Source organism: Stigmatopora argus, chromosome 5 (assembly GCF_051989625.1).
Source record: "Stigmatopora argus isolate UIUO_Sarg chromosome 5, RoL_Sarg_1.0, whole genome shotgun sequence".
Lineage (NCBI taxonomy): Eukaryota > Metazoa > Chordata > Actinopteri > Syngnathiformes > Syngnathidae > Stigmatopora > Stigmatopora argus.
In genome coordinates, this window is record NC_135391.1 from 9,052,021 (window position 1) to 9,075,954 (window position 23,934).

The window sequence follows — 23,934 nt, forward strand, 5'->3', positions numbered from 1 at the left end:
TACACATGGGCTATGCTGTTTAGATGATTTTGAAACTAAATTCTCATCAGAAAAAAAATGTAATCTAATAGACAAAGCATAAAAAGTGATACAAAACAATACAAAAATTATTTCAGCAGACAAATAACTATTTATATACTAAACTGGAAAGTTACTTGGAAAATTTGCATTAACATGGATTATAGTGAGCAGAAAAACTGGCAAAACAGCAGACATCATCAACTATGAATCCATTTTGACCGAAAATTGAAAATAGTAATAAAAACATGAATGCTTACCTAGATTATCCCGATTGATGTTGTAAGCAGGATCACAGTGAGCTGAGGGCAGAGCAGAGGAAAAGGGCAACACGAATGTGGAGGAACAGAGGAGGAAAGTTTCCCAGCATTCCTGTTATACTGAAAGACTTTTTTTAAACCGCTCTCTGGAAAGTGATGTCCATCCCTATTTTCAGCTTCCCCTCCCATGTTCTTTCCTCCTTAACTTCACAAACTGTTTGAGACTGAGGGGCGCCGTAAAATGCGAAAAGTGATTATATTTCAAAAGGCCCATTTCTGACAGGTGCCCTAAAATGTTTTGCAATTTGTAATCAGCCCCAATCGCTATTAGGGCCCCAAATCGCCTTATCAAGGCCTTTTTCTTTGGGTGTGCTCTTTTCCCTCCCTCTTAAGATAAAAGGTATACTAATTGTATTTGTATATATAAAGTAAGAAGTGTTTCCCTGAAATGAACACATACTTCAAATAGAATACTCAATAGTAAATATTTTCACTGCTGGACTAAGTGTACTATATTTATAGTATATCTAGTATTCACAGAGTAATGACAGCAATAGACAATCTAATTCAATTTCAGAATCAGTCAAAATGGATTGGATGCCTATGGCTGTCAAAAAGCTACAAAGCCTGGTGTGCTTTACTGTAATGCCTGAAAACACTTTAGCCTACATTGACCACGTTGCATTTAGTACATTGAGGCCGATGTTTCAGGGTATTTCAGTCCACAGTGGGCGACTCCCAAATCTTCAGTGCCTCTCTAATTATGCACCCTTGATTACACCCTGTCTCCGTATAGCGTACATGACCAGTACAACAGGGAGAAAGCAGACCTCCCATCCCAAAACACATGTACAGAGCCGTTATAAAAATGAAAAGTCTTTTAGGAAAGCACTTATTGACGTCTGTTTTCTGGCCATTTTTTTTCAATCATTTCTATTTAACATGCAAAAAGCACAAGATCATGAAAACATTACAAAAGGCTGATTTAAAGCATCACTGCCTTACGACAACCTGTAGATGTTTGACGGCAACTACAAATCAGATTCATCCCTTGGTAGGATTGGAAGATCGTTTATCCTGAAATATTGTTTCCGAGGTTCAATAACAGCTGAAAGTAGGAAGTCAATCCATTGTCAGCCCATTTTAAAGTCTTTATTTTTGTAATCAATGCTTGAAACAAGAAAAATAAAATGCTGAGCACGCCTCAAAATGAGGCTTCAACCTGGTTCATTTTCCACTTGATTTTCTTTCATTTTCATACATGTCCTCCAGTATAACAGAGGTTTCCACTTTTGCATTATGGCAAGGTGCAGGGAACATAAACAAGGGGAAACATTGGTAGCACTATTTGAATGTGGCTTCATAAGACTGTTAAAAAAAATAACATGACACCTGTCATAAAAATGAATTCATGCTTATGCCATATGCCAGAAAGTGTTATTTGGTAAATTGTCACTTTTGAAAAAAAGTTGACAGGAACAGCTTCAGTTGTATTTGAATGACGGCTGCTCTTAATCTTTTTGTTCTTTTGATTAGGTGATGTGTGATCAAAGCATTAAAACCATTTATATAAATGCAACTGAAGCTATTACTGACAAATTTGCATTAAATGTGACACTTATCATGTTTAGGACAGGAGTGATGTCATAATTATGACAATCCTCAGAATCAAAGTGTTGCCGGGACATTTAAAACTCAGCCACCTTACAAAACTCCCTCTTCAGCAGACCCACAAAGCAAATTTACAAAAACTTTCATTAATTTTCTAGACATGAATGCACTTATCTTTCAACTGCACATTTTCCAAAACCAGAGTCCCTTTGTACTAGTTTTCATTCTACTTTTGTAAACCTAACTCTGGTGGCAAGCGCACAAGCTGAGCACCACAGAAATTATGTCGTGATAAACTCATATTGGCTTGGTGTAGTCATTTTTCTCTGATGGCTAGGAAAGAGTCAAGGATGTTACTAGCTGTCTAGATGTCATTCAAGAAGCATATTGACTACACTTGAGGAAGCAACTTGCACATTTGGAACCTTAAGTGTTTTTTTTATCTTTCTTTTACTACGGGACTTGAACTACATTCACAAACACACGACGGTGCTCTATAAACACTTCCTCTTTGCACCTATGGCACTTTCAGGGCTTTAGAGTGGCAACAAATAGATGGGAATGTCATACACGTTTACCCTTTACCCGTCTGTATCTTCCCACTGGGAAGTAGATGGAAAACAAAGAAAATTAATCTTCCCAACAAAAAAAAAGCTATCAAGAAGAAAAAAATAGGTTCTTGTATAACTGTAAATGTGCTAAATGGGCAAAAAAGCAATGGAAGTGCCAAGCTGGAATAAGAAATATGCTAAAAATATCCCAAAACCCACCCCCAAGCATGATGGACATTAGGCACAGTCACATAAACTACCTTTTTTGTTTTTGTTTTTTTCGCTCAATCTTGAGCATTTTTTTTTTAATGTTTTTTGGGCGGTAATCTTTAAAATGATCACCTATTGTGCATCAAATGTTACGATCGTTTTTTCTTGGTTGTGGAAAATAGTACATTAAAGGTAACCGATGTTCTTACTGGCTAGAGTTTAGTGTGGAATGTGCCTGAACCGCCGACAGAAACAAAAGACGACTTAAACAGATTGGGCCGCAGTTAAAAATAAAATATCTATACCTGACTAGTGTGGAGTAAGTTTACTTTCATTTTTCGTGTGTGTACTGATGACTTGAGGGTAACTAGAGTAAGCAAGGTATATCGATGATTTGTGCAGTATTAATCAGGAAAATGTCATCAGAGCGAACACTGTGTAAACAAACAGTACAATTTGTCTACATCATTTTGGAATATCGCAGCAAAATAATTAACGGGGGAAAAAAACCCGCAATGCTCATGCTGGAAATATATGGTCCTTTTGTCCAAAAAAAAAGTAAAATCATGAAAGAAATATTATACAATGGAAGAGGATTTTAAAAAAACTGCTTCATGAATTAATGAAGGAGAAATAGCTTTTGTTAGCAAAAAAAAAAAAAAAAATCCTGTGTAAGTTGCATTATGCCCTTATTCCAACTGTGTTGTACAGAGGTTTAGGGGCAGGCAAGGAAAAGTTAATCTGGAATGTTGCTAAGGATCGTTGCGTGACAGGTCTCAGGCGAAACGCTGTCATTGATAGGCAGTGACCATTCACGTCCTCTTCCCAGCCAACGGAACGTGGGGAATTGTGGCAGAGAGCCCTTAAATAGCAATTTTGGACATTTGCTCTTCAAGTGCGACAAGTCGCTTCTCCTGACTGCTGACCAAGTCCTTAAGGGCTCTCATTTCTTTCAAAACCTCATCCAGCTTGTCGTCTGATTTCTGTGGGTACAGTAACAAATGCTATAAAAAAAATGCAGTGAAATCAACCTGGACACATTAGGTTTAACTACAAGGTTTAAAATAGGGATAGTACCAACTCATTTTTGAAGTATATTTACTAAAACCAATGTGAACTCCTCCAATCCTATGACGCTGACGCCTATATTTTTCCACACAATACCTTTAATTTCATTTTTAGGTTAATGTACTGTTTAAATAAACTGCCAATTTATTTCTGACAAAACAGTAACGACGTTAATGGTGGAATGTTTTGAAAAGATATCTTAAAATCCTAAATAACTAAATAAATTAGAAAACGATAAATATATGGAATTGGCTGATCATGCATTCAATATGCAGGCATCCCTACTTCATGTTCAGTGTCATTGTCAAACTTTGCTCAAAGTAGTGTACACTGTACTAAATCACAAGATTAACCTTTGACAGCTTAATGCAAATTTTGGTGATAATAAAAACAGTCATTTAACGGGCAAAAATGGAACGGATGCCAAAAAAAAAACGTTTTGAAATTGGCGCCATGCTCCCTACACTCAGTAGAAATGAAAAATAATGTTTAGAGTCCGTTAGGGTGCAGCAATACTCACGATTGATGTATTCTGACAACTCGAGGAGGAGTTCTCTGTGCTTGTGGCCACCTTGGCATCTAAAACATTCTTTTTGACCACCTTGAACTCACGGCTCTTTGTTGGAACATAACCATTTTTGAGGGAGATGAGGATGGGCTCCCCGTTCTTGCCCTCAGACCAATCCTCGGCTTCCAGGGCTGACTCGGGCCCGGCAGTGTCAGGGTACAAATCATCCTGAAACAGGTCAGACTAGAAGCAAAGGGACAGCCGAGACTCAGAGTGGTGCTTTGTGTGTCAAGTAGGGGATAGAGAAGCACTCACCTTTCTTGGTACAGTCATCACAATAGGCTCACACTTCCTTTCAAGCAGTTTATAGTATCTGGGAATGAACAAAGTGAACAATGAATAAGAATTCAGTGCCTCTGTTGACCGTATAGTGTGAATATTCTGCCCTCTAGTGGTCTAAGCGAAATGATACTGAGGTCTTACCTCGCGATTTCACACTTGTTGACATCAAGGCCCCTCTTTGGCATGCAGCCCATGCCCCTTTGAGACTCCTTAGTGACATAGCTGCTAAGAAAGTGAACATACGGATCCTCGTCTGTGATTTCAAAGTAGCGGATGCTGCTGTCCCCCTGTCGGTCAAAGATCAAGAGAACACATTTCTCATTTCTGAGATCGCTTCTGCGATTGTATCAGAACGTACCTTTCCACAAAGGTAAACCATGTTAGTGTCCGGGTCATAGAAGGGTAACAGCACCCCATTGCTGGCATCCATGCAATGCATTGCCATTGGCTCCTCTATGTTTTGCTGGAAAGGATATGTGCACATAAATTAAGCCGGTCGGTTTCAAAACCAAGAGAGGATGCAGGAAAAAGGGCTCTTTATGGGATTGTGGTAAATGCATGAAGGAAAAATTGAATCCTGGCAGCCTTTGTAATATCGACACCTCAAACGATTTTTGTAGGTTACTTATTCAATATTGCAAACGATGATGAATGGCATTCTGTATGATATCCCTCTGTGTAAATGCAATGGCATTGCCTTGTTAAGAGCTAAAATGGTGACAGGCATGCCTCAAATCTGCAGAGTGAGCAAATATACCAGCAGTGAAAATCAAATAATGTACCGGGTCCCAGAGGGCGATCTGTCTTTCACTCCTACGATTGAAACCTGTGGTGAGGATTTTGCCATCCTTCAGGAAAATAGCCCTCATGGGACGAGCACCGTCATGCGCTTTTTCTTTCTCCTGTAAAAAGTAGATGAGATGCAATTAATTGCGATGCTCTGTGAAACAATGGCTTCCCTTTCCCGTCCCCTCACTTTTCTCTTACTTCAACAATTTCCTCTTTGCGAGGATCAATAACACGGACAGACTTGTCCTTGCATGTGGTGCATATAAGACTGCCATTGCGATTCCAGCAAACGTTGTAAATCATATCTGGATGCATATCGTCTAAGGTGATCAGGGCCTCACCAGTGCCAACATTCCAGATCATGATTATGTTGTCGCAACCTGCCAACATGCAACATAGTAGCGTAAGGGATGCACCATAGAGGAATGTACACAATGGTCTCCATTTACAAAACTTTGTTATTACTTGACGGTACATTTTTCCAGGAGACAACAGCCCAAATACCTTCATTCAGTTGCTACTGTTAGGACAATTGAGATACCCTTTTTCTTCCCAAATAGTCAAGCATCCATGGCAGAGATCTCACCTGCACTAAGAAGAACATTGCGAGCTGTAGGGTGCCATGTGATTATGCCAACGCGCTTAGAGTGACCTTTCAGTTCCACGGCTGGTTCAGACATGGGAGTTAGAAGGCCATGCTCAGGAATTTGCCATACCTGGAAAACATTGCGAACTTCAGAAAAGAGCATCTTCAAAAACACTAATCTCATCAATTTGATATAATACAATCTAAATGTAACTGTCACTACTGGGTATACAACTTAAGATTTTTTTTTTGTTATACTATAAAAAATAACCTCAGGGAGGCAGCAGCAACACAAGTATTGTATGAAGGGCAGCCTACTATTACACAACGACTCCAGGCATGCGTGACTTAGCAGGGACTGGTGTAAAGAAAAATAAGGGTCATCTGGTAAAAATATAAATAAGCATTCTGATGCCATTGCTTTTAAAAAGGCTTATTCTGTGCACAAGCCACTAGTAACTGATGGGGGGAAAAGGAAGAGCAGAATGTTCTCGTGTTCTGTCATTCTAATTTCAGGATGGCTTGTGGGCTGACAGAGCTGAGCCTGACCAGGAGGAGGTTCCAAAGTCCAAGCAATAGGTTGGGTGTTCTAACAAGAGTAGTTTCTTTCCAATTTTCAAACCTGCCCCAAAACCTCTTTACATGGGACTTTCTGGAGATTTAAGAATATGCCCATGCCGAGTCCTACATATTTCGAGCCATTCATTTGTTGGTGTTTGTTAATTTAGATTTTGATGTACACTTGCATCTAAATGATCTGATGTTAAAGTCATTTTTGTAGAGCAGTTTGCACTGCACTTGTTCTTCAAGTGCAATGTGAACATTGACTTGAGTTGTTGCTACCCTCATGGAGCCAAATAAGGATATGTGAAAAACTATCTTCCTAAAAAAGCAAATGATCTCATCTAAAAACAAACAGACCGAGATAATCTCCCCACTAGCATTTCTATAAAACATTTTTGAGTCTAATCTAATCCAAGGGGATAGGTCCACACCCCTGCATGAGTTACAACAGGCCTGTCTTTCGCAATAAAAGCATGGAATTTTCCCTTGTTGGCAAAACAATGTGTGCTGCTGTTTTGCCACATTTAAAATGACTTATGAGACCTTACCATCACCGAGCAGTCCTCAGCGCTACTGGCAATGACTTGATCATTGTGGGGGCACCAATCAATATCTAACACTGGACCAGTGTGACCGCATACTGTTGGGCAGGCTTTGTCGATACGTCCCGTCTGTAAGGACAGAAGGTGAATAAAGTCAGTCTCCAGGTCAATGCATCTGCAAAAAAAACAAAGGCGCTTCAAGGTAAACTAAACTCAATAATCTTTGATTGGAAGAAGACATTGTATGTGATTTCATGTGGTGAACAAATCAAGAACTAACCAATATTCAAATCTTCAAACAAGTCAGCTTCAATTATTGCGTCACATTCACTAAGAAGAGCCCGAAGCTACACATAGAATGCGTTAGAGCACAGATGTCAAAGTGGCGGCCCGGGGGCCAAATCTGGCCCGCTGCATCATTTTGTGTGGCCCGAGAAAGTAAATCATGAGTGCCGACTTTCTGTTTTAGATCAAATTCAAATGATTATAGATGTACATTACATTTCCTGATTTTCCCCTTTTTAAAATCAATCATTGCAATTTTTTAATCCATTTTTTTGTGTTTTTAGTTTAAATATACAAATATTTTCAATTTTCCCACTTTAAAAAATTATTTCGTTTCCATTTGAAATAAAAAACAACAACATTTTCCCATACTACGAAAAAAAAGCTCAAATAAACATTGCTTTAGATCTATTAAAACGGACTATTTAGGGCTTTTGATCCAGTTCTTTTAATTCAATTTAGAAAAATCAAAATGAAATGGCGTTGATGTTAATGTGGCCCGGGAACCAACCCGGGTTTGACACCCTTGCGTTAGAGGCTGAAGGAGGTCTATAAAAGCCAATCAGAGTTATTGACATTTGTGGAGATGGAAAGTAAGCTCAAACACACAATTTGTGTCATACTTTTCTTAATAGACCACATAAAAAGTAATGATGACATGCTGTCAACTCTACAATAATTCAAAAGTAACGCGGGCTCTTTTGCCAGTACAAGGCGAGCTCGCCTCAAGCTGAGTTTGGGAGACATCACGGCAGCAGGGAGAGCGATGGCAGAGAAATTTATCTCATTGTCTATTTAGTACATTCATCAAAATACTGATCCACAATAAAGATGTATTTTTATGTCAAAATGTGTTAATGGTTGTTTTATTATGTGCCGTTTCTGCAACTGAACAACAAAAGTGATTTACCAAGCAGTAGTCATCTAGCTGTCACGACGATCTTACACACTCAAAATAGGGATAAGCATAAAAAGAATAAGAAAAAATACAACAAAAGGGGTATAAAGAGATGTATTGGTGGTTTTCTAACAGATACCTGCAACCATGGTGGGCTGTGAAAGCCATTCAAAAGTTTTTGGCACATTTCTCAATTGTTATGATGAAAATGCTTTCAAAAGCCTATTTGAATGCACTTGAAAATGCAAAACACTTATTTACGCTACCAAACAACCCTTCTATTTACTTTTGGTCAATTACACGTGAACTTTGGACAAGGGAGTGTAATGTTTGTCAAACATCCTGTGCAACAATTAAGGTATATATATATTTTTTCAAATGTAGTTTCATTGGGCATTTTTCATTTATCGGTTTCCTGAAGGCAATACAGCAAATGGAGTTAAAGTGTTCCTATACTGGCAATTCTTATTTCAGACTGTTCTATTATGTCACAGTACGGCTTGACAAGTGTAAAAAGCTTGTTTAGCTCTGCAGCAAGGGAGTCCTCTGACTGATACAACTGGGCTGTGCCACATACTTCCAGTCCAACTGTAGTGATCAAAGTCCAGAGCATGTGAAACAGAGCACAAGCCTATCACAAGATTTGTCCTGGAAAAATAGTTGATGCCGAAAGTGAACTATGAAATTAACGGCTTGTGTTTTCAAATTAGGTAGGTGAATTTATGGAACATAAGATGAACCTAACCACAAACAATAAGCCTACTAGTTAAAAAAAAAAGTTGTGTCTTTAAATGAAATATATTTATTATCATCATGAGACAGTGTTGATGTTTATAGTTTAGTAATGTTACTGATGACGCAATGCTGGGAAGCGACCTGTATCAATCAAAGTTGTGCATTGATGAACCGTTTTGCACAGATTTTATAGTGCCATCTTTTCATTGTGGTATTATTCAAATGTTTCAAATGCAGTATGATGCATTAATGTGCATGTCATGGGCTGGACAGACACGTAAAAATAAGAGTTCAATTGCTGTGAAGAGAACCTGCTAATGTTTGATTACTGAAATAACATTTAAAACTCCAAAATCTGCACCTGGTTTAGTATCAGAGAAGAAAAGACGTGCTTCTTTGACCCCAAGTCTATAAGCCCTTATTACAAAGGGAAGAATCAATACTTGATAAGGGTAATTCTAATGGACACACAGCACCATTTTATACCTCTTTAATAGGGATCAACCTTCTCAGATTATGCTCTTGCAGAAGGTCTCCTCATAGTTCAGAATCTGACCCAAAATCGATCAAACAACAACAGAATGTTAAATATGGTTGACTAATGATGACCTATTCCGCTTGCTTTAGGATTATCAAGCTTGGGCGATTGGAGACCAACAGTTTGGCTACTACCAACTCATAAATATTTCAAATTCCACACTAAGGCCACAGGGGACCCTGGAATTGGAACGACAAATGAGAGAGATGGGCAGCAAGGATGTCATATAATGTTTAAGCAAACACAATAAAAGGATTCCATGGTGTGAAAAGATCACTAGTTGATCTTTCCTTCCAGCATGATAATTCCATAATACTCTCCAGCAATCATGCGTACAACAAATAAGACGGCAATTTTTTTGCATGGCTAGTTAACAATTGTATTATTCTGAACAACCAATAACAATGGTTGCTGACAAAGACATTCTTTAGATGTTCATATTCCATCTAAAGCATAGTGGGAAAAATGAACTGGTTTGATATCTTACTGAAGTCAAAATGAAATGTAAAATATGAGCTGCTTTGATTATGATGTTCATGCGTATGAGGAATCCAATTCAGAAAAAAAAAACTTGTCTTCAGTGTTGCCAACAAAGTGACACGGCTTAGCTGCTTAACAGTACTGACTTTTATGAATGCTCTGGTATTCAAAAAGAAAAAAAAAGCCACGAGTGCGCTTCTTATGTGGGCTACATTTTATTTTCTACAAAGTGGAAAATCTCATCATAGTAATAATTCTGGAGGCATAATAAAGAACAGCAATTAAAGTTTGTGGTTGTTGTATATTATTTTAGGAGACTATTTTCAAAATTTATGTTCACTGGCAATGGGATGTTGCAATTATTAATCGTATCTGTACATAAATCACAAAGGGTTCATACATGTTTCAGGAAGTGAAATTTAACATTGCTAAGACAACTTAGAAAACAAAGTTTCACAACCTACCTGGAACTGCTCATGCAAAGCTGCAAACTGTAGGCTTTCTCAGTATAAAAAAAATAAAATAAAAATTGCATATTTTGTACATTAGTTCTACTATGGGTTGAAGACTAATAAACGTTTGAGAAAGGAACTGGTATCTCATTTGTAATCAATGGAAGAATTCGCACGTGTCGAGTGCACACATCTTGTACAATACAAAAAATATAGTACTTAGTAAATTAATTCTCCACCCCTGATCTACAGTAAGCAACATATTGAACTAGCAACCCTTAATTTCACCCCCACCGCTTTAGTTTAACAGGGCATGTGTGTAAACAGCAAACTAACTGGTTAATTCCAGATTGACCGGTCTGAGGAATCCTGCAATTGTAAACACATGATTGAGCACTTCGACCATAATTAAAAAAGCAACACCATCCAACATTAGGCAGTGACAACCTTCATGACTGCATTTTCCCTTCAGCTTGTAACATCAACATCAAACATCTCCCAAAAGTTGAGTACGAATCAACCCCTAATCCCCTGACCTGAGGAAAATATGTATTTAAACCGCTGGTGACAGAGTCCTGAATGCACCAATAGGAGCGTCACGTCGGCACTATGGCGCTGACACTACCTCTAACTTGAATCAACTTTTTTCCCCTTAGAATTTTCGGCATGTATATTTTCATTGAGTAGGAACTGCGTAATAGTGATGTCAAAATAATTCATTGAGTAATTTAAAAGTAGTGAAATGACCCCACATCCCCCCCAAAAATCACATCTAATTTTCACATTTTTACTCTTAAATTCTGAGTATGGCTCTCAAGAAATAAAATTTGAAAATAGGACTTGTTTATGGCTGTGTCAAAAAGGTTCCCGACTCCTGAATTCACATAAGCACTTTAAAGAAAGGTGAATTAAAGACGCACACGTACAAAGCACAACACGAGTGGAAAAAAAAAGGTAACAACATTTCCTTAGACATGACATTCTTTTCATTGACACAAAAGGCCAGCACACTTCCTCACCTTGCAGCCTAATGTATGATTCACACCTCTTCAATGCAGATGCTCTTCAGTACAGTACAATGGAAAAATCTTTTTTTTACAGGTATATCCGTATGTTGGACTTAAAAAGTAGTAGAAGGAATATTAGTCAGAACAAGAAGGATTTATAACCCAAATAAAAAAAGGAGGCCACTTAGAGCACTAGTGACAGAAAATCAACAGTTAGGAAACAATAATGATGGAACAATATCACATAGGAGATCTATGGAAAATATAATGAAATTACCTTCTTTTTTTTTAAGCACACAAAAACAAAATGTAATGTTATGAAAACATTTGAGATTCCATCCCCATGTGTCTTACTGTGAACTATAACACTATTGAGCTGGATTTACAGCAGTATATCTGGAGCAGAACTATGTCATATTAAGATATTTTAGTATCAATATCAATCAGTGACGATAACATATGTCCGTTTAATTTTAGATACAACATCTGATTTCAGCCGAGTTCTATCATCTCAGCTGCTGGATATGTTTTGGCCTATCACTGAGTGCATGTGTGAACTGACACTACGTGGAGCAGCCAATAGCAGACAGAGAGGAAATGCTCTTGGAAGGCTGTCAGGCAAGGAGCAGATTTGACCATATATGGTAAATTCTGCAGTCAGCAAGACTGCGCGGCACAAGCGGCAATGGCAAAAGCGACTGAACGGCAAGGCAATCTTTAGCAGCATCAGCTGATTAGCACATGAGAAGAGGTTCAGTTTGCATGTGTATGCATTTTTCTATACATACAAAGCACTGCTTATAAATATGTATATATTTTGCAATATATAAATTAAGAGGGGCAAACACTCAGGTAATAGACAAAATATTAACACGTATAAATATATTTAGTATATCCTTATACATATATCCACATGTATATTATATACACAATACACACTTTCACTTTTAGTATTAGGGTACAGAATTGTGATGTTATGGCTTAGTTAAAGATGTTATGTCTCATTTTATCAGAAAATGGAACAAAATCATGATCTTACTAACCACTTGCATGGTCTAAAGATGTGGATGACCTAGGCCAAGAGTAGTAGGCAGATGTTCCGTAAATTACATGTAAAAGCATTGGATAAAAAACATGGTGGTCCATACATAATGACAAAAAGGCAAGTGGAATCACCATGCTTGGCTGCTTATCATTCTGAGACCGTTTAATGAAAATCAGGGAATAAATTAGCAGACGTGTGAGACAAAAGGCCTGAAGGAAAGCACGGGCATTTTCAGCTGTGATCTACCAGGAGAAAAACAATATGCATAGCAATGCTCAGTCACGGTGGTTTCCTGCAGCAACTTCCTTCAAGTCAGTCACGCAGGATAAAAGCCTAATTGGTTTAAGATATTTAATAAAATATTAGAGCAAATGTTTGCTCACCCTGTTTTCAATTTACACAAACAACCGACTATGCAAATGTTTATTATGTATTCCCTTGCAACAAAGCAGCACATTTACATGTGGCTTCAGTATATGGGGGAGGGAGTATATTCACACTTTGCCTCCTTCTTAAGTGCAGTCAAGACAAAGGGTCATGCTCTGAGAATGTAAAGGACAAAGGCCCTGTGCAACTGGTTCCACACAGAAACCGAGACCGCGCTGCTGAACAGGCGTAAGGTGTGCCAGACATGCACCATCAGAAAAGGGATGTTAGTTGAGTGGGTTGTGTTCGCGTGCAAGAAAATAAATAATAAAATTTAAGAACAAACATGGAACCACAACTGTCTCGGAGCCTGGTTGAGACCACAACACAGATGCTCAGCAAAAAGGAAAGAAAAAAAGAAAAAGATAAATTGATTCCATATAAACAACCCAACAGAGCTCAGTCCTTTTATGTATTTTACTATAAAACTAGGAGGACAAGATTGATTATATTCCCATATGCATGTATGCACCATTTTCAGACATTTGCGTCAGCTTTAGCTACATGCAACAATTCACACGTGCTTGATTTAAAAAAAAGTATAAAATATAAATGAATGATGGGTAGAACGCATAATGTTTTCCCCTACAGAAAGGAGAACTGTGCTGGTTTTGTTTTCTGCTGCCAATCAGCAAGCCATGCATTCAAAAAATTATGCATGAATAACGGAATCAAATCATGCTCCTCTGAATGGTCTAACTTTGACACCCTTGCAAAGACTTCCATTTAAATAAAATGCTAAGGACCTATATTTAAATGGAAACTTTGTATTTTTTTGTATTACAAACAACTAATATGCTAACAGGTAAACTGTTTAGTGGAAATCCCCGATTCAAATCAATTTTTACACAACACACAGTAAAACAGTAAATGTAAAACATGCACCATTTTAGTACACTGGCACTATGGTAGGCATGCAGAAACAGCTCACTCTAACAGAGATGAGGGCAGGAGGAGTGTAGAACCGGTTGAGCTGAGCTCACTACAAGATCTGCAATCAATGAGGTGCTGAAATGTTTTAATTCTTTGCTGAAAAGATTGGCCTAAAGATCCCAGTTTCAGTACCATAGGTGTATTGTATTGAAAAGTCATAAATACAAAAATAAGAACATGAATAATTTCCCCTTTAAAGTTGAGGTGAGTGGATTATAAAAAGACAAGTAACATATTATATTGCAAACTGGAAATGATGACAGAGTAAATAGTGTGATTTCATCTTACCTTATGAAGCGGAAGAACTAGGAAAGCGCCACCACCACTGGCTTCGATAATTATGGCAACAAATTTGGGGTTTACGGCACAGAATGAGCTATCCCACGTGACCCTTGACACCCGGATATCATCGTAACACTGATCATTTTTCACCGTCTGGCCAAAGACATGCCGGAATTTGCTCTTCCGTACGACTCCTTTCATATCTGTAAGAAACAAGACTACGTTAGTTGGAAAATCATTCATGCACTAGTTTAAAAGTAAAAAGGACACAAACAAATTTAAATACTATTGACCAATGACAATTGAAACTTTTGAGGAAAAAAGTCAAAGAACCATATCCGGACGTAAATGCAACAAAAGGGGGGTTCATTTCATTGGTTTATCGCTTAGCATCGTATAATAGGCTTCTTGTGGTTACAAAACAAGCCCATTTGTATACTACAAATCTTATTACTTGATCTTGCCAGCCAAAGTGCAAATGCACTTTGAGTTCTGCAATGTCCAAAAGAAAATGGAGCTCAAAATGATCAAAATGCAAATCTGACCAGCATCACCTTTCATTGCAATGACAGTCGGATTCAAGTTAATATAAAAATGGGTGAACTACTGCTGAAATACTAGTTGAAGAACACATTTCAGAAAGACATTTTACAGAGTGCTGAAAGTAAAGTGAAAATCTTGATTCTTGGAATTGTCTTGCTAAACCGAGGAAGTGCTGTCAAGACATCCAAAAATCGTATAAAATTGTACAACTCTTCCAATATACACATCACAATGCATACGACATTGTGGAAAATGCCAGCAAGAGTGCTCGTACCAGCATTGGCAAGCACTAGTTTGACAGCATATGACGTGTATTGAGGCAGACACACCTTGGGGAGAAAGTGCTGTTTTTTCAGGGATAGCACACTAGATTTACAGCTCTAATCTGGCCTGTATTCAACTACAGAGGAAAATCAGCATATCCTTTGTTCCTAGCCAAGCTATGCATCCTATTGCCTCCTGTGCCAGATCAGTTGCAGTGATGCACAGAGACAGAAAGAGAACCCCACAGCCAGAGGAAATGACCAAGAGGGGGAAAAAAAGTACCATGACACCATTTAGTTGGCATCTCAGCATTCCAGTCTTTAAAGAACAACACACACAATAAGTACTTTTGTTTATACCTTTCAGACCCAAACATTCAAATTCCAGGATTCCAAAATACTGTCATTTTTTATGCTAACAAAGTTTTTGGTTTGTTTTACAAATCAATTATTATAGTTGAAATGAAGTGCGTAAGGTGAAACTACACTTCATAATTTGTGGGGTTGGATAAGAATAGCATTATACAGATTTCTCTCATACTGGGGCTGACCTATAGATTATTGGTTTTGTGATTTTGTTGACATCAATTAGTTTGGTTTTTGTCATGGGGAGATTTTTTTAAATTAATTTATGAATCCATTATTTCTTCCACTAAAATAAAATATATATTTTTTAAATAACTCTATGGGCACATTACCAGGAAGTGAAACACTTGCAAATACTGACCAAAGATAGGCTTGCTTCCTATAACCAGTTTAAATTAGAATCTGGGAAAAATCATCTCACTGGACTATAAACTCAATTGTGCAGCACAGAAAAATGAATAATGACCTCATATTAAGTTAACAGCAACAAAATTTTCCAAACAGACATTGATGAAAATGTTAACAAGCAAATACTATGCTAGTAAATTTACATTTAAAAATATATATTTGAATGTTTTTGAACAATTAAAAAACGAAAAAAATTCAAGTGATATGAATTTCCATCTTAATTTTCTGCAAAAACAAAAGTAGTTCATTTACCAAGAAATTAATCAAAATAAATATTATTTGGGCAAAAAAAAAAAAGAAAAGATAAATACGCTTTAGGCCCTGATATGGCCCTTGGGTTTGAAACCTGAGGCTAAAAAAAATAGAACCTTATAAATTAAAAGCACTCTTTAGTCATACTCACCCACATCATCTTTTTCTCATCCAAGTTGCATTAGCACCAAAGCTTAAAACTTCTTATCCGACTTAAAGGCTAAGATTTAGGAAAGTCCACTTTACATTTCTATCCTAATGAAATACTCTCACCATGAAAATGTGGATTTGAAGCAGGATTGCATGCAGGATGATTTGTTTACAACCAGGCACACAAAAACTCCTGCTGAAACAATCAAGGAAGTCCAATAGTTTCCATTTCTATGATGTCTACATTTAAAAACAAATTATTTCTATTGACCTCTTGCGATATATTTTAATATTCAAACATCTGAAAATTCATCTGATATTTAATTGCCTTTTTTAAAATGAATTCTGAGGTTTACATTACCAGTTTTCATTGCAAATTAAGATGTTCTGAATATAAGACGGACAGCATTGCCACAAGAACAGCGATTTTATATTATGAATAGCATAAACTGATGCTAAATGTGTCATTATTTTGAAGGGAGTCCCAAAATAATTGATAAACACTGAACATTGCCCAAATCAGTTACAAGGAAAGCATTTCTTCACACACCTAAATGCTTTAAATATGCATATAAAGCACCCTGCTTGTTACTCTCAATAGTCCATAGGATCTCTCCCTTGTTTGAGTCTTGCTTCCTGACCCACTTCCTATCTCGTCCACCCCATGGGAAAGCAGCCTGGGCACTTCTCAAGCCTGGCACTGTACCACAACTGCTAGAAGTTAATGTCTGGAAAGGTTCATGAGTCTAAACACAGCTGTAGACTGTCAGGATATTGAGTCAGCATTCATCCCCAAGTAGGTAACTCAAAAGACCACACAAACACAAGAGTAAAGTGCAGGTCAACATTGGCAAATCATGGTCTCCTCTTGACACTTTGATAGCTACAATCATCATTACACTTCTCTTGGGGTTGGAGAAGGGAGTAGAGCATTATACAATATTATACAGGAGGATCTAATATGTGTTTTATTGTTGCACAAAGCACTAATGAGGGCACAGTAACCGGGCCAAAACCCCGTCATATTTCCGATGAAAGTGACTCATGCCCAAGAGCAATATATTTTTGTTCAGTGCGTGCCAACCAATCTCCAGGAAATTAATCAATTTCACATCAATTTTCTTATATATATTTTTTTAACTCGCCATCTGTCATTGATGATTTTACCCGTCCAATTCATGGGACTGTGAAAGGCTGACAGAGAATAATCCCTGCCAATCCTCCCAGTCATAACAGATTGGACATCTAACGCTCTCAATGGCACGGAATCCTGATCATGCAATTCCGGTATAAATGCACCTGATGTTAAAGACTATCAATGGCAGTGAGTAATTTGGAAATTATTTGGGTTCAAATATTTATGCAAGGACATAGTGACAAGTGACAGGCTTAAGTATGTATTAATAATTACACACCCCCAATAAAAATATTGAAGGGACAGCATCTAATAATAACGACGACTATGTCATCTGGGTAAAGACGTGATGCGATTTCACAACAAACCAAGTGTTTAGCCCCAATAACCGAATTGAAAATTTGTAACACCTCATCCCGAGAAGTTCCCAATGAGACGGGTGAAGATTGCCAGGGGCCAGGGCGCGGCTTCCCTGCCTACCTCCTTACTTACCCCTGCGTCCGTGTGCCTTATCCATACTTAAGTTTTTTTGTGTTTTTTTTACTGCCGCATTAAGGATTCCACCCCTGCCCTGCCGATGTCCCACATCCGCATTTCATGTCCATTTCCTCACACAAAAGCAAACAAAAACCCTCCACTGGGGGCCTTTATTTCCTTCTATTTCCTCTCCGCTGACAGTCCGTCGCCGGCTAATGTTAGCTTGAAACAGTGCCGAATCTGGCGAACGCGTGTACTTTTGGAGATCAGATCGATACGGAGTTACAACGTAGAGAACAATTCAATCATACACAGCCTACCTTCAGAGAGGAAAGTTAAACTATTCCCGTAAAATAGAGAATAATGCAAAAGACGGCGTTTCCCAAAGATTCCACCCTGTGACTGAGCGGCTGATATAAGTTGCTTTCCTGTCCGTGCGCTTCCCCTCCTCAGAAACTAGAGCCCGCCTTCGACTGGGCTTGGCGGTCGCTGAGTGGTCAGACGTCTTAAATGACATTTCTACAAACCAATCAGCGCTAGTGCTGTGATAACGTGACTTTTTGGGCTAAGTGTCGGCTTCTCATTTTTTCCTTCCTTGCAGGGAAGATCTAGAGAGCGTCAGAATCATTGTTCCATAGATCATCTAAAAACATGTTACACAGAGCAATGTGGGTCAGATCCAATTGCGATACTTTGCATGGGAGTAAGCTTTAAAACAATATACGGCTGCTGACTGGTTGACTGATTATCTAGTCGCAACGGATTGGGGCCCCGCAACCACTCAGGGGCCCCGAGAACAATTAACAGTAAGACAGAGAGACAACAATAAGAAAACCAGTTAAATCATTGCCCGCCATTGACAATGATTTCCCCTTTCATGAACAGCTTATTTATTATTTTAACACTTTATATAGAGTAAGTGGTATCTTTGTTTTCCGGGCTTGAGTGGGTTTTCTCTGGGTACTCCGGTTTCCTCCCACTTCCCCAAAACATTCAGAGTAGGCTGGTTGGACAATCTAAATTGGCCTGAGGTATGTATGTGAGCGTGAATGGTTGTCCATCCTCTTGTGCCGTGCGATTGGCTAGCCACCAATTCAGGGTGCTCCCCACCTGGTCCCCGAAGTCAGCTGGGATAGGCTCCAGCATCCCCCGTGACCCTTGTGAGGATAAGCGGTTCAGAAAATGAATGAATGGAAAAAAAAACGTTGCATTTTTTCTCCTAAATAAAATTTACTGTAGATTTTTGCCAACACTTTCTTTCACCAGAACCAAAACTATGCTAGAATCATTCAATTAAAATGTGTTGCACGTTTTAACAAAGAAATAAAATTGTTCTGTAATGGGGTTGGATAATTTTGAACACAAAAGTTTTATCTTTATAATGTGGCTCTGCTTGGGTGCTCGTAATGCTACTCGTAAAATTATTACATCTCAAGCAACCCATTATATTACTCCATCTTTGAATATGCTGTTAAAACAGCAACTGTCATTTGGATATTTAAATGGGACCATTTTTGGAAAAAGTCATGGTCAAGCACGATGCCAAAAACTGAACATCTCCATTAACACAATTACGGTGTACACTTTACTACCACTAAAAAATATCCACATACAGTTTCAGGCATGTGATGAATTTGTATAGAGTATTTTAAAAACCACAAGATGGCATTGTTTTCACACAGAGAAATGCAGATGATAGATTGCCTAAAACAAATCTCAACCCCCAAGATAGTAATTGTAATGCAATTTTATCATATCGGACCCACGCGTACATTTTACTTTGTGACTGTGTACTTCATTTGTGGAGGAGCCCTTACCTTTTCTGGTAGACGGCTTCCTCTCCAGCGCTTTGTCTGGGGATTTTTGAGGTGAGTCAAAGGTGGCTTTCATCTGCGCCACCTTGACAGATTGACCTTGCTCGTCGCATTTGACCCCAGTAGGCTTGGACCAATCCTGGTGCAGACGCTTCTCGTGCAGCTGTATGTTTTCTTTAACCAGATCTGAAACAGGCCTAGACCTGGCAGGGTCGGGGGATATTTCTCGGAATAAAACGCTATCGTCGCTTTCTTTGGCAGATTTCAACTCGTGCTGCCTGTGCGTTTCAGTTTCTTTGTTGGCCGTGGGAAGCTCTGGCCACCCGGGGCTTTCTTCCATCTTGGAGCTGACGGAAATTGAGTTGCCATCTTCCTCTGTTCTGGGAGGAACGAATTCGGAATCTTCCTTTTGGCTGTACCCGTAGAATTGTGCGGCTTCCTCGCTGATCATACACGCGACTTCACATGACTCTCTTTCATGAAGAGCATTGCATTCTAAATTGTTCAAAGCGGTTAGATTGGGAGTGATTGTCTTGCTGCCAAGTGCCTTTGTTGATTTGGTCACTTCGTCGCTTTTGGACATTTTGGATTTTTTGTTCACGTGGGCAGTTGGACCTGCCACTTCAAAGTCACCTTGAGTCGCTTTGATTGTAGAAGACGATAAAATGCTCCGGGTCAAATATTCTGCTGTGTTCCTTTCCTCGGGGCTGATGACTATTGCTGAAGCGCCACATGTGGGCAAATCCAGTTCCATGTCCATGTCATCGGTTTCCATATCCTTGATTTTCTCCAGAGCGGGACAAATGTCCTTTCGGTTTCTCCTCAGCAGCTTATCCAAGATTAAACTGGGTTCGGTGGCTGAAGCTGGACTCAATGTCATGTTGGTTTCGTATTTTTCCACACGTAGAGGTAAAGAGTTTGAATCCCATGAGGATCCACTATTCCCATAGAACTCATGCTGGTTTTGGCTGTGCTCACCCTGGTCCTCCATGTTGGAAATGTCTTCAAACTCCTTTTCTGCGCTCTTTTCTTCTATCTGTTTTGTATCGAACTGGCTATTTGTGTGAGCACTTTCTTCCGTCGTTTCACTACCTTTTTGTTTTTTGCTAGGTGGTAAAACCGTAGCGGCCCTGCCTCCTTCTTCTCCTTCTTCTTCTATTCCATTTTCTTGGTTGACCTCGTCTGCAGCAAAGCCTCTCGCCCACAAGTTGATGTATTTGTTTATTAAAGGTGATTTTAGCTCCAGGTTGTCGCTCAATTTTTCCGCATCTGCCTCCAATGTATTTCTTTTTTCTTCTATGTTGCCGGCCTTCTCTTCACAGGCATTTCTTGCCTTCATGACATCATCGGTAGAAGTGTCTGACTGGCAACAGTTAGGGTGCGCGTCCTCCAATCCGTCAGCAATGGTTTGTTCTCCTTCTAATTTTTCCTGCGTCTGTCCCATACTGGTCTACGGAGAAAGGCATGGCGTTAACCTCACAGCAAGACACCAGCCACAAAATTATTTACATGATCATTTTGATTCTAGCAGGCACCACTTCAGTCACTGAGACATGTCACCAAACACACGTCTATCATTTCAAATGCTTTCCGTGTCAATGTTAGTCGTTGTGGTGTAGCGTTTGATCCAAGGCAAAATGAGGAGCCTTTAAAGCAGTATAAAGGAAAAGCCTGGGCACTCCTTGAAGAGACCGCGCTACAATTTTATTGGTTAAATCCAGATCACATGATTTACGGATGTCATGTTGTCATCCAGAGTCCAAATTAACTCATTGGCTGCCATTGACAGTGATAGACATGGATTATTATTATTATTATTAGGGATTATTTGTTGATTTTTTTTTTTTAAGGATCTATTTTCCGACCCAACCCCACTGTTTTACCCCTTTCTAGGTAAAAGTAATGTACTTTTCTTATTAATTGCACCCTCTTTCCCCTATAGTTAATGTATTGGCCATGATGAGAATTCCAGATTTGCGCAGTAAACATTTAAGACAATTGCAAATTCAACACTTATCTCTGCTCCCCAGCCTTTTCCAATCTACACAACAGTCTAGTTTCCTTAAATATTATAAACAAATCTTAATCTGTTAGCGATCCCATTTCCTCTGACAAAATTATCCATCCACCTACCCCTGGTTCCAAATAATAAAATTGCCAAGACAGACTGCAAGAAAAGGTTGCTCGCAAATGTGCCGTTTTACTGTATTAGAAAATAATCCTGTTACCTAACCTTCATTGTGAATATAATAGTGGAATAAGAGGCAGTAAAAATAATCCTGTCACTGCGCAACTGAAATTGTGTGCGGACAGAATCACACAGCAAACAAATCATTGTCACATGGAAACTGTGAATCAGAGGATCTTATTACAATAACTGCTGTTGTATTGTCTCTGTTGGGTATTCATGCACTTGCATTGTCAACACTTGTTTGGGGTGCTCATTACTAAGACAAATTACAGTCACAAGATTTTTAAATGCAGTTGGGCCAGCTCGGCACATTGTGCTTATTTACAACCATTGTCAAATGAGAGATGTCTCAAAAGTGGCTGTCCAAATCATAATGTATAGCATTTTTAACGGCAATACAGGCCTGTGTTCATTCTTTTCCCAGACTATAAAATAATCGGTTGCTATCATCGGTAGTCTGACTGGTCGTTTGTCTGTATGTGCCTGGTAACTAACGGCCCGGTGACCCGTCTTCTGTGTATTGCCTCTCATTCAATGTTACCAGGGCTACAGCTGATGAGGGTTAAGGTTGTCAAAATTGGTGGATAATAGCTAAATATTAGTTCTGAGTAGAGAAAAGTTTTAGTCACAGAAAGGACCACACAATGATTTGATTGCTCTCCTAGTTTTCTCTCCTAAGCGTGACAACATATGACTACTGCTACATTATCATCTGACAAGCATGCACATTGCTAAACCTTTGGCTATCAGACCCTGTAAAAACATGGAACACAGAGCAGTGGTGCATGACAAAATTTTCACAAAATACAAACAGATTTGGTGAGCAGTAAATGTGAAATAAACAGAGGTGCGAGCTATAGATATTTTTTTTCCTTTTCTTGTGACCTCATCAGGTCTCTCAAAGTGGTAAACCTAAACCTCACTTTATCCTTTGAAGTACCCCATTACTGTTAACAAGCGGCTTTTTGTCCCGGTTGAACCTCCCTTTAACGCCTGAGGCTTCTCACTTGATCACCATGTGCTTTCCAGCATCATAATATTGTACATGAAAACATACAGAAAAACACCTTTTCCTCAGTGGAAAGTAAACTTTCCCCAAAAAAATTTCATCCGCTTTCTCATTACCCTTGGGTTTAGCCGCACCAATAGAAACAATGTTAAGAGTCAATTTAGTGGATAGGTTAGTGAAGGCTTACACTTACCGGTTGGAAGTAGCAGAGTGAGTCTTGGTTCGCTCAGTCGCACTATCAAGACCCACAGTGTGTTCTTTGTTGCTTGTCCGAAGATGATCTGTCTTCCCTGAAACAGTCGAGCAAGGAGCACGTTATATGACGGCCATGTGATGTTACGGCTCATTTGGTTAACGCGCCGAGAGGAAAAACTACCCATGTTGAGAAACCTCACCATTGACGTGTTTTCGGGATCACTTTTTCTCCAGATTTTGCACAATAACTGTTTAAACCCTGTTTAAAGTGCTTTTCTAATCTTTGTGGGCCGATTATGGTTTCTTAACTGTTGCAGCACCATTGGCGATGAAAGATGTCCAATTTTGTGGCTCTTTTCATCCTCCTGCTGTAAAGTCAAACAATTTTGATGCTAGTAGGTGTCCAATTCATTTGAATCAAGGGGGCTGACAGTGAATAAATGATTAACACTGAGGTAAGATAATCACGCATTGGTGTTTGATTTGAAAAGCCCAAAAGCATAAGACAAAAACAGAAATTTAAACCGTCAATTATTATTTTTCAAGTTGTAGGTGTAATGTAGGTGTGCACAAGAAGCTGCTTCAGAGATGTAAAACATTTAAACTGTTTCCCCCAGTAACTATAGAAACATCAAAACAGGGCAGATAACTTTAATAAAAAAAACAAAATTGCTGGTTTGAAGACTAAAAACTCACACCAGAAGGAACGCTACTAAAGAGAACAAGCAGTTTGCACGTTTTACCATTTCCACTGTCTTTTACGACACAACACCAGCATAGACTAAGCAAATTGCACATTTTGGACTATATCATTTCATTAATTATCAATATTGTGTTCGGATTTCATTCACATACCATTTCCTTCTTAGCAATTTAAATTGATTTCTCCCATTTGTCAGTCTTTCCTCTTTATGTTCGAGGCCTTTGTTTTAGCGAAGAGCATTTTCTGGAAACAATCTACACGGCGTAACAATTGGGAGACATGAAAATATGTATTTTGA

At 38.7% G+C, this 23,934-nt stretch overlaps 2 protein-coding genes across 2 annotated transcripts; both read right to left on the reverse strand.

The window, feature by feature from the left end:
- Positions 1–1,416: 1,416 nt before the first annotated feature.
- On the reverse strand, positions 1,417–18,193 carry coro1ca (coronin, actin binding protein, 1Ca). Its single transcript, XM_077600579.1, has 11 exons — positions 18,045–18,193; positions 14,137–14,333; positions 7,056–7,178; positions 5,944–6,073; positions 5,556–5,737; positions 5,351–5,470; positions 4,927–5,031; positions 4,710–4,855; positions 4,542–4,599; positions 4,239–4,469; positions 1,417–3,633 (listed from the first exon to the last, which is right to left on the reverse strand). Exons 2-11 carry the CDS (start codon positions 14,329–14,331, stop codon positions 3,514–3,516), a joined length of 1,410 nt encoding a protein of 469 aa, XP_077456705.1. The 5' UTR covers positions 14,332–14,333; positions 18,045–18,193; the 3' UTR covers positions 1,417–3,513.
- A 139-nt stretch (positions 18,194–18,332) lies between these two features.
- On the reverse strand, positions 18,333–22,999 carry LOC144074355 (uncharacterized). The gene is made up of 3 exons (XM_077600750.1): positions 22,932–22,999; positions 19,542–20,988; positions 18,333–18,367 (listed from the first exon to the last, which is right to left on the reverse strand). The coding sequence occupies exons 2-3, from the start codon at positions 20,980–20,982 to the stop codon at positions 18,333–18,335; spliced, it is 1,476 nt and encodes a 491-aa protein (XP_077456876.1). The 5' UTR covers positions 20,983–20,988; positions 22,932–22,999.
- Positions 23,000–23,934: the final 935 nt, after the last annotated feature.